Below are 13,218 nucleotides of genomic sequence, written 5' to 3'. Positions count from 1 at the left end.
TTATCGTTGCACGAGTGCCAAAGTGTCTCACAAACTCTGGCGCTGCCAGTCGCCGTCGCGGTACGAGAGTTGGCTCGTCGGCCAGAACGTCGGCTCGAGCTTGAGCGTCGTCAGGTGCATTTTGCCGCCGAGATCCATGTACTTGACGCGGATCGAAGTGGCGGTCGCTGATTTCGCTGTCACGACGCGCACAAAGTCGTCGAGGTTGGAGATCGGGACGCCGTCGAGCTCGCAGATGCGGCTCGTGGGCGGCGGACCGTACCGCGCGGCCGGCGACCCCGCATACCTAACCCTCGCTGAGACACGCACCCAAAAGTTAGACAATCGTGTACCGGCACGAAACGTAGACGCCGTCGCGGGACGAGATTTCGCGCTGCGACGCCACCGAGAGCGGCGGCACTTGGAGAAGAAGGCCTTGCCAAAACACGATGCGGTCGACTTCCCAGCTCTCGAGGTGGACGGTCTTGAGCGTCAGCTCCATGCGCTTGCCCTGACGCACGATGGTCGCTTGCACCGACTCCTTTTGCGTCGCAATCTAGAGTCATAGGTCTCAGATAGAAGCCGCGGAAACGCGAGCAACCTCGACTTCGCGGAACGACGTGACGACGCGGTCGTCGATAGCCACGAGCACATCGCCGTTGCGCAACTGGGCCGAGGCGTCCGTGCCGCCCCAGCGACGCCCGACCGACAAGATGGTGCGGCGCTCTGGCGCGTGGCCCTCGAGCGCTTTCGCGGTCGCTTCGTCCATGCCGAGTTCACGGCCTTTGGCGAGGCTAATGTGCTCGAAGTCAACGCCAAGGTCAAAGAGCTTGGGCGACGCCTCGCCGCGAAGCAGCGGTGCGACGCTGTCCAAGATGATGTCCATGGGAATGCCCCGCGTAAACTGCGACTCGACTTTGGTCGGACCGCGCTGCTGCTGAAACGAAAACGACGCCCAAAACGCAGAGACAGCCCCCGACGGCGTGCAGACCGCACCGCCTTCCGTGTTGACCACGTCCTGGAGCGCGACCATCTCGAGGTTGTGCTCCTGGTACCGCGGCGGGTTGGGCATCGGCAGTGCGATCCACTTGACGCTCGAGACCAGTGTCTCGCGCGACACGAGCTCCGACCACGAGCTCCGGCCAATCTACCCGATCGAAGTGTATCAATGTGTCAAGTTGTCAAGAAAACGTCGTACGCCGCTCATGAGCCCGACGAGCCAGACCGGGTCGGACGGCTGCAGCGGCGTGCGCGACACGGTCGCCGACTGCACGGGCGTGTCGCCAATGAGGGCCGGGTTGTACTGGACGATCGCAAAGTTGTGCACCGGGTGGACAAAGCGGACCTTCCCGGGTACGACAAGCGTGTTCGCAAACGTCACCATGACATCTCCGAGGCGGTCCGAGACGGTGTTGCGGTCGACGACAACAAGTCCCTTCTCCGCACTGAGCACGAGACCCTAGTCCCAGATCCGAGTTACTGCGACAACGATTGTAGAATGGACGTACGGTGCCGCGGTAGTTGGCCATGTTTTGGCTGTTGATGGAAAACGGTCGGTCGTACTCGATCGTGACGAGCGACGGCGCGAGTGCCCCTTCAATAAAGTTTTTCCCGGGCAAAATCGACGTCGACCCAACCGGCGCTGGCTCGGACGTCGGCGGCAGCGCGCCGTCGAGGCTCGTGCAAGTCCACGCGCCCGTCGTATCGTTGCGAATGTACTCTTGGAATGGAAACCAGCGGCGATCGACGTGCACGACCTCGACCTTCTCGACCTTGCTCGCCAAATGCTTGTACTTGACAACCAGCCGGGCTTTGTCCGGGCAGAGCAAGAGCACGTCCTTGAGCGCGTCGAGGGTCGGCGTCGGCGTCCCGTTGACAGACAGCAACAGAGCGCCTTTGGGAATCCGCGACCGCTGCAAAAAGTACCCTGGGTCCGCCACGTACGGCGCGCCCGGCGCGAGCACGTGGTTGCGCGCCTGCTGGTACGAGAGCGGGTTGATCGTCGCGCCGCCGACGTCCAAAAACCGCGACGGTGTGATCGCGTGGAGGTCCTGGACCGGCACGTCAACCGTGATGAGCTCGCCGGCGCGGTCCAGCTCGAGGCGGACCTGCATGGACGTCAACCGGTGTACACGACTGTCGAACGACGTACCGAAGCGTCGACAGCGTCGTCAAGCACGCTTTCAAGCGGCACAAACTCGTGCAGGAGCTGGCCGTTCACGCGCAAAAGCACGTCGCCGGGCTGCAGCTTGTCGCCGCACGGGCTGCTCGGGAGGACTTCGGCGACCACGAGCATGCCGTTGGCCGTCGGGAACGCTTGTCGCACCGACGCTTCGGTCGCTGCCGGGAGCCCCAACCGCCGCACTTCGTCAAAGGGCTGCATGTACAGAAATGACAACTTGTCCATTTTCATGGACGATACCTTGTGCTGAAACACAGTTTGGATCGTGCCGCGCGGGACGTCGGCGCCGGCTTGGAGGAGCTCGAACGCGCGCTTGACCCGGTCGAGCGGGAGGTAGTATGACGCCGACGTGCCCATCTTGCCACCGGCGTTCAACCCGATCGCGTCGCCGTCGCCGTTGAGCACCGGCGACCCGGACGAGCCGCCGCTCGTGCCGGAGGAAGCTTGGAAGTAGAACGTGTTGAAGTCGTTGTACGTGTTGAAGCCGTAGTTGGGGCATTCGCGGTCAAGACGCGCGAGCGTGCCCGACGCGATGGCGAGCTTCTCGGCCGCGTCGTTGCCGACGACGCGAATGTCGGTGCCGACGGTCGCCTTTTCGGGGCAGAGCCGAAGCGACGGCACCGCCATGTGACGGACGTCCTAGCCGAATCGTGCCTAGAAACAGCAGGTCCGTCATCACGTACCTTGGGGTCGTAGCGGAAGAAGCCAAAGTCGTGGACAGGATCGCGATAGATGGGAACGACGCGCACCTCTTCGTTGTTTTGGAAAATGGCTTCCGCGTCCTAACATAGCGTCATGATGAAGCGATTCGCAAGAGCGAGGTGCGTACGACAGGACCCGCGCCGACGACGTGGCGGTTGGTGAGGATGATGCCCTTCTCAGCGTCGACGACAAAGCCCGTGGCCCATCCGTTGCCCGGTGTTTCCGTGTCAAACGACTACCTCGACGCATGAGACGACGACGCATAGACCCAAGTAGCAATGCATCGACCTTGGGCGAGTTGAGCTTTAGTGAGACTACACGAGCACGTTGAGACACGACGGTGGCAAGGCGGCGGCGTACCGATCGCAGGCACGACGCGCTCGAGCGTCTGCTTCCAGTTGGCGTCCGGTCGCGCCGCCTCGGTCGCGCTCGGCACCGCCTCGAGAAGAGACGCCTTGTTGCGCTCGTTGGCCTGAAGCGCGACGCCGACGCAGACAAGACCGCTTAGGAGGCCAAGGCCTACGCGATCTTTGTGACGCGACAGGATGTGACAGCGCTGGCGCACCGAGTCGTTTGTGGCGATGAGCGTGGTCCAGGAAGGGCGCCGCATGGGAGAAGCTGCGGCGCGTCGTCTTGGCGGTGTGGAGCCATCGCATGCGCTGGGTGCGGAAGCTGCTACGCACGGCCAACATACTCATTCTCGTCGTCGTCGGACGTCTGGGGCTGGTCTTCGGCGGACGGCGACAATCCGAAATAGTGTATTCGTGCGACACGCCAATGTTCGTACACTAATTTACAGAACGACGGGTAGTGTGACTTGTTGCGATCTTGAACAGGCAATTACGACCATGAAGGCGTCCGAGGCCATCGACCGCGTCTTCTTTGAGAAGAAGTTTAGCGCGACCAAGTACATGCTGCGCTATATCGTCTCGGCGACGGACGACGCCCGCGCCGAGCAGCTCCGCACGGTGTCGCACTACCGCGAGCTCGCCGACATGGAGATTGCCAGCGTCGTGGACGCCAACTACACCAACTTTAATGCCAGCCTCGGCAAGTTTGCCGGGATTGCGCACCAGCTGCAAGGTACGGCTTGCTGCTACGTGATGTCGGGTAGTATGCGGACTCTTAGATGCGCGTGCGGGACTGCTCGAGGTCGAGAAGCGAAGCATGGAGGGCAAGGCCATCTTGACGGCAAAGACCAAGAACCTCCACGACCTCCTCTCACAAAAGTACGAGGCCAAAAAGGTGCCGCAGACCATGACTAGTATCGCGCACGGCTACATGACGCGGTGTAGGTCATCGATCTCATCAACGACATCGAGTACATTGAGCTGGCGCCGGTCAAAATTCAAGCCGCGCTGGACGCGGGCCTCGCAGGCCAGGCCGTCGACGTCTACCTCCGCGCCTTTGACCTCGTCTTTAGCGAGAAGCTCGTCGTCTTTAGCGCCGTGGCCACCATGCGGCATGCCCTCCTGGAATGCAAGCAAACGATCGAAGACTACTTGATCGCAGCCCTCGAGGCTGGCTTGTATCTCGAGGTTCGTCCTTGCATGTATGTGGCGCTTTGCATATATATATACTAATGTAGGCCGTCTGGGCCAAATACGCGAAATCGTCGACGCCGATCGGTGCCTTTGGCGCTCTGACGTCGTCGACGCCGGCACCGCCGCTGGCCGACCTCGCGCGCTGCGTGCAGCGGTGCGAATGTCTCTTTTTGAATAGCTCCCACCGTCGACTCGTTAGGCTATCGCGTGAAGCCGAAGTCATTGGCTCGCTCAAAACCTCTCTCGAGCTGCGGCTTCAGGCGCTCATCGAGCGCATCGGCTCGATCTGCCGCGCGTCGCTGGCGACTGTCGACACGAACGAGCGGTTTGGCCGCTCGCCGCATGCCAGCACCTTTCAAGTCTGCTCGCAGACTGTGCTGGGTGCTGTCGCCACCTGCCTCGGGCACCACGCCGCGTTGGCCGCTACGTTGTCGCGGTCATTGTACCCGCTCGACGAAATCGTGCACAAAGCCTTCCACGTCCTCGAGGTGCATTGCTATCAGTACGTATCGTGGTGTTGACGCAATGATGCGCAGGAGTGGCTCGTGCAGCATTTGAGTGACCCCGAGACTGTGGCGCCGACCCCCACCTCGCCGATCGCCGGCGCATCAACCAACGTGGGCCTCTTCCGTTTCTTTCCTACTGAGGCGCGACCGATCGACAATCAAGTCGCCCATGACGTGGCACCGTCCTCGCTCGTGTGCCCGCCGAGCCTCTTTCACGTGCCGCGTATATTCCCGGACGTGCACGTCTTCTCCAAACACGTGGCGACGCTCTGCAGTAGCGTCTCGTTTGTCGAAGTGTTTTGGCGACCGTTTGTTATACGCATTTGGCTCCCCAAGCTCCAAGCCAAAGCTTCGGTACCTTGTGTCCTGTGTCATTCGAGCCAAATTGCTGTCGCTAGGCGATGCTTGCGGCGCCATCGCGCGCCGGCGACTCGGGGTTTACCTTGCCCATGCCCATGGTATAGCTATCTATCTATCAATCCATCCGAAAATGATGCTAGTGACGGCTGACATTACATGGGTTAGGATACCATGTATGCTGTACCCAACGTCCACGCGTTGGTCCTTGTCGTGCGTGAGCTCTTCGCGATGCTGCCCTCCTTCTCGCTCGTGGCGCAAGAGCTGATCAATGTGATCGACAACACAGCCCGGCGGTTCGCAGAGGACTGTGCGGGCCTCGTCCGGTATACTTGCCTGTAGGAGCTCACTGCAAGTTGCCCATTTCTTTTTGGTAGCAAAATCTGTGACGGGTCGCTCAACCAGGTCGAAATGAACATTGGCGCGAGCGAGCTCGGGCGTTTGCTGCACCAGACCCCGTTGTATGCAGCCGCCAAGGGCAGCGTGCCGTACCAGTCGCTGGCCAAGATTGCGCCCTCGGACACGGCCACGGCAGCGCCGTCCGCAGCAGACCCGATGGGTTTCACGAACCGGTACAGCGTGAGCTACAGTCTCCCGGTGCCAATAGCCACGAGCACGTCGTTGCCACCCGTACGACGAGTCGTTGGCTGAAGTATTCAGCTGGATGGTGCGTAGAGCGAGGTCAAGGTCACGCCGCGAGATGAGCTCCATGCCAAGGAGCTCGATTTCGAGGCTAAGTTTTTGGATGTGGACTTTTGGACGCGGCCCGGGACCACCAAGTCGCTCGTGCAGGATCCAAGCAAGCTCTCGATGCTGGCGTATTTGAGCAGCTGCTGTGATTTCGTGTCGCTCGTCCTCGACAAGCACGTGCAGGCCAGTGAGTGCAAGAGTACCGCCGACGCCGACGCTGTATGACTGGATTCTGCAACGCACGAGGTTTGATCATGCGAGTAGCATCTCGTGGCCACGCTCAAGGCGACGAGCTGGCGCTGCAGCAGCTTGGCCGACGAGTGTCTCTTCTTCCTACGCCGCGAATTGCACTTGGCGTGTTACTCGTACATGACCCAAGTGGCCAGCGGACCCTTGGACGGACCCGAGGTCCCGTCGTGCGCACCAAATGAAAGCGTCCTAAGCCTCGCGTCCAAGCTCTTGAGCTGCGAAGAAAATTGCTTGGCACCGTATCTGAGCAAGCACAAGGTCGCGCTCGTGCTGGACGGCCTCGACTCGCTCGTGTGCCACATCCTAATGCACCTCATGTCCAACATCCCAAAGCTCTCGGTCGGTGGCGTCGCTCAAATGCACTGCAACCTCAACTCGCTCCAGCAGTCGCTCACGAGCTTGTTCTACAAGTACCCGAGCGTGCGTCGCGACGCGTTTTACTTTCAGCGCGCCAAACGGTACGTATCAACTTACTATCAAGTTGATACACGTGTGGTGTAGGTACTATGCGCTCGCTTTGCTCTCGGAAACGGACCTCGAGATGTTCCTCATGGAGAACCGCAAGGCGTTCGCACCCGACCTTCTCCGCGCGATTTGGCGCGTCGACGTGCCGACACGACCCATGACGAAAGCCAGCGTCAACAAACTGGATAGTTTACTTCGATAATCTACGATTTATACGAGTTCAATGATGCCAAGTATCCATGTGGTCTCTTGACCGTGCACTTTGCCCGTCTCCTTTGTCGTACGAGGACCGGAAGTCGAAGACACTTGGTGTGGTAAAAGACTGTCACATCCTCCAGCCAAAGTCTTTTCGCAGATACCCGAGCTACCGTGCGCTGCTGTTGCTGCAGCAGGTTCAAACCAGCGTTCGCAACAGCGTTCGCAACAGCAAATGCATCGTGCTTGGCCATTTTGGCACTCAATCTACGGGCGTCGCATGGGCGGAAATTCCGACGTGCGTGGTGCTGCAGTGCTTGGAGTACTCGTATTTGAACGGCGGTGGCTTGGCCGCTAGTACAAGATGCTTCATGGCATCTCAAGATCGACTACGAGGTCCGGTACCGGCTTGGCGGCGGCGAGGACTACTCTTTGGCAAGCTCTATTGTACGAAATCAAACTTATTGGGAGTGCTTTCGCGCCAACTGGGACGCCAGAGTGACTAGACAGTGTGCATTTAGGTGTAGATGGCTGGCAGGGCCATTTTGAAAAATTCCCGCGCTACCGTCGACTAGTTGCGCTCGGCTTGGATTCTGTTGCGCTTCCAGACTCACATTTCAACGTGTTCGGAATGGCGCCATATCTACAGTTGAACGCTGTTTGTCTACCACGACTTATCTGTGGACAAAATCGCCTCGAGGGTCGCAAGGTCGTCGGGTACGTCGACGCCGGGATGCGCACTGGGTACTGCCACCATCTTGATCTTGTGGCCGGCCTCGAGCACTCGCAGTTGCTCCAGGTCCTCAACGTCGCCGAGCTCGTGGCGCGTCAGCGTCGGGAAGACGTCGACTAAAAACGACGTTCGGAAGGCGTAGAGTCCAATGTGCTTCATGGTCCGCGCCGGATCAAATGCATCATCCTTGGACGCGGGAATGAGACCGCGTGAAAAATACATGGCGTGCCTACGCCAAGCGAGATCTCCACATGCACAAAAGTAATAGGCGCCTACGACTCGTGGTTGGCAACGACCTTGACGACGTTGAAGCTCCGCGCTTCGGCCTCTGTGCGGACAGGCGCCATGAGCGTGCTCATGACGCACGTTGGGTCGTCCTGGAGCGCGGCGACGCAGAGGTCGATGTGTGCCGGGTCGATGGCCGGCTCGTCACCTTGGATATTGACCACAATATCGCAGAGCGAAGCTGGTTGCGGTAGGCGAGTGAGCGCTTGCAGCACGCGCTCTGTCCCGTTGGCGCACGCCGCGTCCGTGAGGATCGCCGCCGACGGCAAGAGCGAAGCGATCTCGACGGCGTCTGTCGCGACGTAGACCGCGTCCAGATTGGCGGCGCGTGACGCAGCCTCGAACGTGTGCGCAATCATCGGCTTTCCGCAGAGGAGCGCGAGCGGCTTGGCAGGGAAGCGCGTCGAGCGCAGGCGCGCCGGGATGATGCCGACCGCGCGCAGCTTCATGTCGTTTCCGGATGCCCGGATACGTCGGTCTCTCGTTTCCGGATGTCCGGATACGTCAGTGTTGCTGTCCGGGAATTGGCCCGGGACATTGCAGGCGATAGCTGGACATCCGGTGGACATGTCGTATGGTACATGTACCGCGTGGCACACCACGACCCTTCTGTCCCATATTAAGTGACGATGAATCAGAGACAGGGGTACTCGTATAGGGTGCAGATAGGAAATAGGTCATGGATGAATAATGTCAAATAGCACTCTGTTGGCTGACTCCGAGTGGTTATTCTGGGGCAGCAGCCAATGCGAATGTCATCACATGAGTTTGGCGTAGAGAAGCAGTACGAGGATGGCGATGTAAGGCCTCCAAGGTGTTTGGAACCTCTACATTCGCATCTAATTTAACGTTTTCCACTCAATGTCGTAAGGGGTCAGTGTGACCGAGCGGTCCAAGGTGCTAGACTCAAGTTCTAGTGTGTTCGCACTCGCGGGTTCAAATCCCGCCGCTGACAATTTTGCCCATTTCATCAGTGAAGTAACAACGTCACCGTTGCTGTGGAAAGCCCTGTACTCTGCGTTCAGCACTACACACGACGTTGTGCCGCTCCCTGCGTAATTCCCCCATTATCGGGGGCACTGTAGGCAGCTTTTACGCATTCAACAGTCCACACGTGTGGCATACACTGCCGAAAAACTCTTCATTGATGTCTACGTCTTGGTTCGTGCTTTCTCAAATCGTTAACACAGCCCCATTGGGTTGATGCATATACCCACAGAACAGTTGAGAATCTGTAAATCTTGTTTCTCGAGTAATATCAGAATAGCACGAAACGTTGCGTTTTTGAAAAAAAAGCCCGCCGTCGACAGCATGGCCACGTGCTACGCATCGCCCAACACGACATGCTCGAAAGCAGACTGGTCCACCTGCGGGTTTAGCTGGCTGCTACCGACCCCCATCGTGCTTCTCTGGGGCGTCTGGCTCGTGGGGGGCGGCCGGCGTCTGGTCTTCTAGTAGTAGAGCCGAAGCCAAGCCGAAGACCCCGACCCACGTTGATACAATGTGGCTGGGAGTCGTAAAGGTCATTCGGTGGGCTGCTATAAAGCGCGTTTGGCTCTACCGGCATACGTTCAGGTCTTGCCTGTCTCCAGCTCGGTTGCCGCCACAGTTTAAAGGAATGGAACCCATCGTCTCGCAACCGTCTCGTTGGACCAGCCCACAGCTTTGCTTCCATTGTACTCTTCTGCCAACAATAGTGTCTGAACCGTCAGCTATATCAACGTGGATCGCTAATCCCTGTGGCGAGCGAAGGTTTTTTGTTTGTTTGCACTTATGCGACTCACCGTCCCCACGGCCATCGGCGTCGTCGGCTCGTTGCCGCTGTCGCGAGCGCCAAGACGGGTGTCACGTGCATATGGAAAAAGGCCCGCAGCTCTGGCGAGAGCTCTGTCTCGAGAAAGTCACCCAAAGCGCACGCATCTGCCGTCGTGTAGAGGAGCGCGAGGTTGGAGATTGCGACACAAAAGTCATGCGGGCGCTGGTTCACTTGGCACCCAACGGCTTGGTGCAAAAGACTGAGAAACTGACGCCGCGTGGACCGACGGCGTTCGACTTCGGCGAGAATGGCCGGCGGCACAAACGTAAACTTGTCCGACCCCGACCATCGGCCGTGCTTCGACACGGAACGGAGCGCCATGTTGTCTAGCAAATAATCGACGCGCAAGTCGTTTGGACGCGGCGGTTCCACCGATGACATCGACAGTGTGTGGGTTGGCGGCGACGGTGTGTGGGTTGACGCCGCCGCCGCATCGTCACGGACTGCCGCTTGCAACGACGCCACGGATGGCCCCGCAGCCGCAAGGGCACCGACGGTAGGTCCCAGCAACGGCACATGGCGGCGTGTAGCGTGCTTTTCGTGCGTTATACCGACCGCTGACCCTGGGTTTGAGTGACGCGGTAGCCTCTCCGTCGCGAGGCCCAACGGGATTGCACTGGCGGATAGCGCCAAGACGCTGTGCTTGCTTGACGTATCGGACGACGTCGTGATCGTGCACGACGGTGTAGACGCCCGAGCGGTTGTGAACGACGTGTCGGGGGCCACAGACCCCGCGCTCGTGCGGCGTGAGAGTGTCGGCGAACGGGCGAGCCGGATTGCATGGATGTCGCTTTTCCCACGCGCAATACTGTGGTGACGGCTCACCGAACGACGCTGCGACGGCAGCACCGACCGGTCGGAGCCGTCCGAGTGACCGTGAACGCGACGCCGCGTGAGCTGCTGGAGCCACGTGGCCACGCCGCTTGCTTGGCGCTTCCAATTTCGTCGAACCAAGTCGCTGCGTTCGTGGTGTACCTCGAGCGTCACCAGGCGCAGACAGAGAACCTCCAGCAGCGATGAAATGCGATACACCGCGTGCCAGCGCGTAAGGCCACGTTGAATGCGGTCAATGGTCTCGGGGGTCACCAGCACAAACGGGTTTGTCTGCGCGTCCGCGGCTTGCACGACAAGGGTGAGGATCATTGCGCACTTGTGGACGGTCACTTCACTCGAATGATCGAGTGCGACGCTAAAAGCTTGCAGGTAGCTCGCGTTGCGGAGCCAGAGACCAAGGGGGAGATGTCCCGCCATCGTTGCATCGAACAGTGAATGGGTTGCATCGGCCGCTGTCTTGAGATGCGTCGACGCACAGAGCGCCGAGAGCACTTGGAGAAACACCGGTTTCGAAAGTCGAAGGTACCGGGTCTGGTACCATTGCAACAGAAACAATGCAATTTCGTGCATGTCCGACCGGTCCCGGGCAACACAGGCGGACGTGAGAATGTTGAGGGCCATGTCAAAGACGTCCGTCCAGTGTGCGACGGCCTCGGCCCCCGACTCGGACCGCGATATCCACTGTTTGCCACCAAAACGCGCCACATCATACTCGGCCCCGACAACCTCGGCCGTCGACCCACCTCGGCCTAGCATGCTGGGCGCAACTAAGCGGGCTAGCGAGAGCGTGTTGCTCCAGAGTCGCGACGACCGGCTGCTGTGGAGGTCGGTCACGGACGAAGACGTCCTTTGTGCTGCGTCTACAACCCAAGGTATTGACTCTTCTTGTTCCTCTCATTGAAGAGGTACCGCGCTGGGTGTGATGTCGACGCAACTTGATGGCCTTGTCGACGCTTGTACCGGCGCGACGCGGCAGCGAACTTCGGTCTTTGTTGTCCTTGTCTTTGAGAAAGAGCTCCGGCGGTACTATCATGTCCTGTCGCAGCTCACCGACGACACTGCGCTGCTTGCAAAAGCTCTACTCGGGTATGGTGTAATTTGTCATGTCTTCATCAAGCAAAAATGTACCTTGAGGTGCAGAAACCACAGAATGCGCAGTGCATGCACGCGTGTACGAAGCTCCTTGCCCTGGGCAATCTTCTCGATAGAGTCCACGACCGCGGCCAACTGCGTCGCATGGAGTTTGGACGGGTCCATGTAGAGTGCCGCGATTGTGCCAACAGCCCGCGATGCGGACGACGACGCGTCGCTCAAGAGCCCGAGGATGCTCTTGTCGGGGATGTGGAATTGCAATGCTCGTCGATTGTTGAGACGCCAGACGCCCAGCCAAAGCAGCGGCAGTGGCGTCAGCGCGTAGTAGAGATGACGAATGGGTGCCGACGCACCGACAAAGGCGAGGACGCACAGTGACGCGTACATGGCGCTGCTGAACGTGAGTGCGCGAATGTTGTTGGGCAGGCGACCGCTGCCAATGCACTAGATGACAACGTTTTCCAGTCGAATCGACACAAAGCTGAAAGACTCATACCGGCTGAACCTTGTAGTTGTAGCAAAAGAGCAGCGTCATGCAGAGTAGAAAGCCGAGGGCGATGCCGCTGCCGATCGCCGGGTGATGTTCAATATCGAGTTGACTGACGAGCATGGATACAATCGGGTTGACTAGACCACAATAGGACAATAGTGGCCAGGAAATACATAGGGAAGGGTTAGTTAGTGTACGTGTGCGGGCCATGACCATGATGATCTGGAAACTGGTCTGGAAGCGGAAGTCCATGGTGGTTGCCAGTGGCTCCGTGTACAATTTGTAGTGGAGCGCCGCAACGTAGAGAAGCAGAAAGCCCACAAATCCGACCGTCTACAAGTATGACACAAATCTGGAGAGATCTGGTTGGGGGACCTACCCAAAAGTAGCCAAAGCGGTCAATACATGCACACGTGGTGCCGTCCGGAAGCGCCATCGTTGTCAACTCATCGGAACACGTGGCCAAGCGCACGAGCGTCGACATGAGCGGAATGTACAGCACGTCGTATGTGATTGGATACAAGTATTTTTTGAGCCAGACGTCGACGCGGGCGGCCATCGCTGTCGGTGAAGACGAAGAAGTGGTACGAGGCGTTGCACAGCGCTTAGTGAGTCGAAGCGCTGTGATGCTGGAGGCACACAAGAGCACAAGCGCAATGTTTTCCATCTAAAGCGAAGCGATCGCATCACGGGTCGCGACAAAGTCGTACTTCGAATGGAAAGTTGAGTGAAAAGTAGAGCGGGTTGAGCCAGGGCGGACTCCCCGCGACCTTGAAGGCGATCGTGAGCGGTGTGTACGAGAGCGACGGCCACTCGGCCCACATGGCGCCGAGCTTCATGTACCGCTGCAGCCGCCGACGCGACGTTGTCGACGACTTGCGCTGGGCCAGCGCGATCGCCTTGCCTACTCGCACTTGACATAAAATCGAGGCGACCCATGGACGTACAGACCTTGGGCCAACGGATCGTGGACTGCCGCCGCGCTAAATCGGAGGCCCCGCGCGGCGTATTGATAGTAAACCAGACGCTGGCCGCCCCCCACGAGCCAGACGCCCCAGAGAAGCACGATGGGGGTCGGTAGCAGCCAGCTAAACCCGCA

At 59.2% G+C, this 13,218-nt stretch overlaps 4 protein-coding genes and 1 non-coding gene across 5 annotated transcripts in view; 2 read left to right on the top strand and 3 right to left on the bottom strand.

Moving 5' to 3' along the window:
* Positions 1-27: 27 nt before the first annotated feature.
* Positions 28-3,561, bottom strand: SDRG_02613 (hypothetical protein; the record flags this gene model as incomplete). Its single annotated transcript, XM_008608209.1, has 12 exons — positions 28-286; positions 333-535; positions 581-1,126; positions 1,178-1,438; positions 1,488-2,087; positions 2,132-2,356; positions 2,402-2,800; positions 2,845-2,943; positions 2,991-3,098; positions 3,152-3,177; positions 3,224-3,382; positions 3,429-3,561. The coding sequence occupies 12 exons, from the start codon at positions 3,559-3,561 to the stop codon at positions 28-30; spliced, it is 3,018 nt and encodes a 1,005-aa protein (XP_008606431.1).
* Positions 3,562-3,706: 145 nt separating this feature from the next.
* SDRG_02612 (hypothetical protein) lies at positions 3,707-6,908 on the top strand. The gene is made up of 12 exons (XM_008608208.1): positions 3,707-3,946; positions 3,993-4,108; positions 4,159-4,401; positions 4,452-4,561; positions 4,607-4,895; positions 4,944-5,267; positions 5,312-5,371; positions 5,439-5,596; positions 5,648-5,809; positions 5,948-6,179; positions 6,225-6,667; positions 6,711-6,908. The coding sequence occupies exons 1-12, from the start codon at positions 3,712-3,714 to the stop codon at positions 6,874-6,876; spliced, it is 2,538 nt and encodes an 845-aa protein (XP_008606430.1). The 5' UTR covers positions 3,707-3,711; the 3' UTR covers positions 6,877-6,908.
* A 390-nt stretch (positions 6,909-7,298) lies between these two features.
* On the bottom strand, positions 7,299-8,336 carry SDRG_02611 (3-deoxy-D-manno-octulosonate cytidylyltransferase; the record flags this gene model as incomplete). The annotated part of the gene is made up of 2 exons (XM_008608207.1): positions 7,299-7,831; positions 7,879-8,336. 2 exons carry the CDS (start codon positions 8,334-8,336, stop codon positions 7,534-7,536), a joined length of 756 nt encoding a protein of 251 aa, XP_008606429.1. The 3' UTR covers positions 7,299-7,533.
* A 424-nt stretch (positions 8,337-8,760) lies between these two features.
* Positions 8,761-8,842, top strand: SDRG_02610. The gene has a single exon. It is a non-coding gene; the product is annotated as a tRNA-Leu (tRNA).
* A 739-nt stretch (positions 8,843-9,581) lies between these two features.
* The window catches only part of SDRG_02609 (hypothetical protein), a 10,037-nt gene continuing 6,400 nt past the window's right edge, over positions 9,582-13,218 (bottom strand). Inside the window, exons 6-9 of the mRNA XM_008608206.1 lie at positions 12,126-12,256; positions 11,666-12,073; positions 11,447-11,615; positions 9,582-11,397 (exon numbers count right to left, since the gene is read on the bottom strand). Coding sequence (XP_008606428.1) covers positions 9,668-11,397; positions 11,447-11,615; positions 11,666-12,073; positions 12,126-12,256 — 2,438 coding nt within the window. The 3' untranslated portion in view covers positions 9,582-9,667. The remainder of the gene's footprint in view (positions 11,398-11,446; positions 11,616-11,665; positions 12,074-12,125; positions 12,257-13,218) is intronic.

This window comes from Saprolegnia diclina (genome assembly GCF_000281045.1).
Source record: "Saprolegnia diclina VS20 unplaced genomic scaffold supercont1.6, whole genome shotgun sequence".
NCBI classification, from domain to species: Eukaryota; Oomycota; class Saprolegniomycetes; order Saprolegniales; family Saprolegniaceae; genus Saprolegnia; species Saprolegnia diclina.
The sequence above is the reverse complement of the archived record's forward strand: the minus strand, read 5'-3'. Positions and strand labels throughout refer to the sequence as shown.

Bases quoted from the DNA above. Each gene is read 5' to 3' on its own strand.
- SDRG_02612 (XM_008608208.1), top strand. From the start codon at position 3,712: ATGAAGGCGTCCGAGGCCATCGACCGCGTCTTCTTTGAGAAGAAGTTT. The intron at 5,268-5,311 runs GTACCTTGTGTC...TGCTGTCGCTAG, and splicing joins AGCTCCAAGCCAAAGCTTCG to GCGATGCTTGCGGCGCCATC. The intron at 5,810-5,947 runs GTCCGCAGCAGA...TGGTGCGTAGAG, and splicing joins GACACGGCCACGGCAGCGCC to CGAGGTCAAGGTCACGCCGC.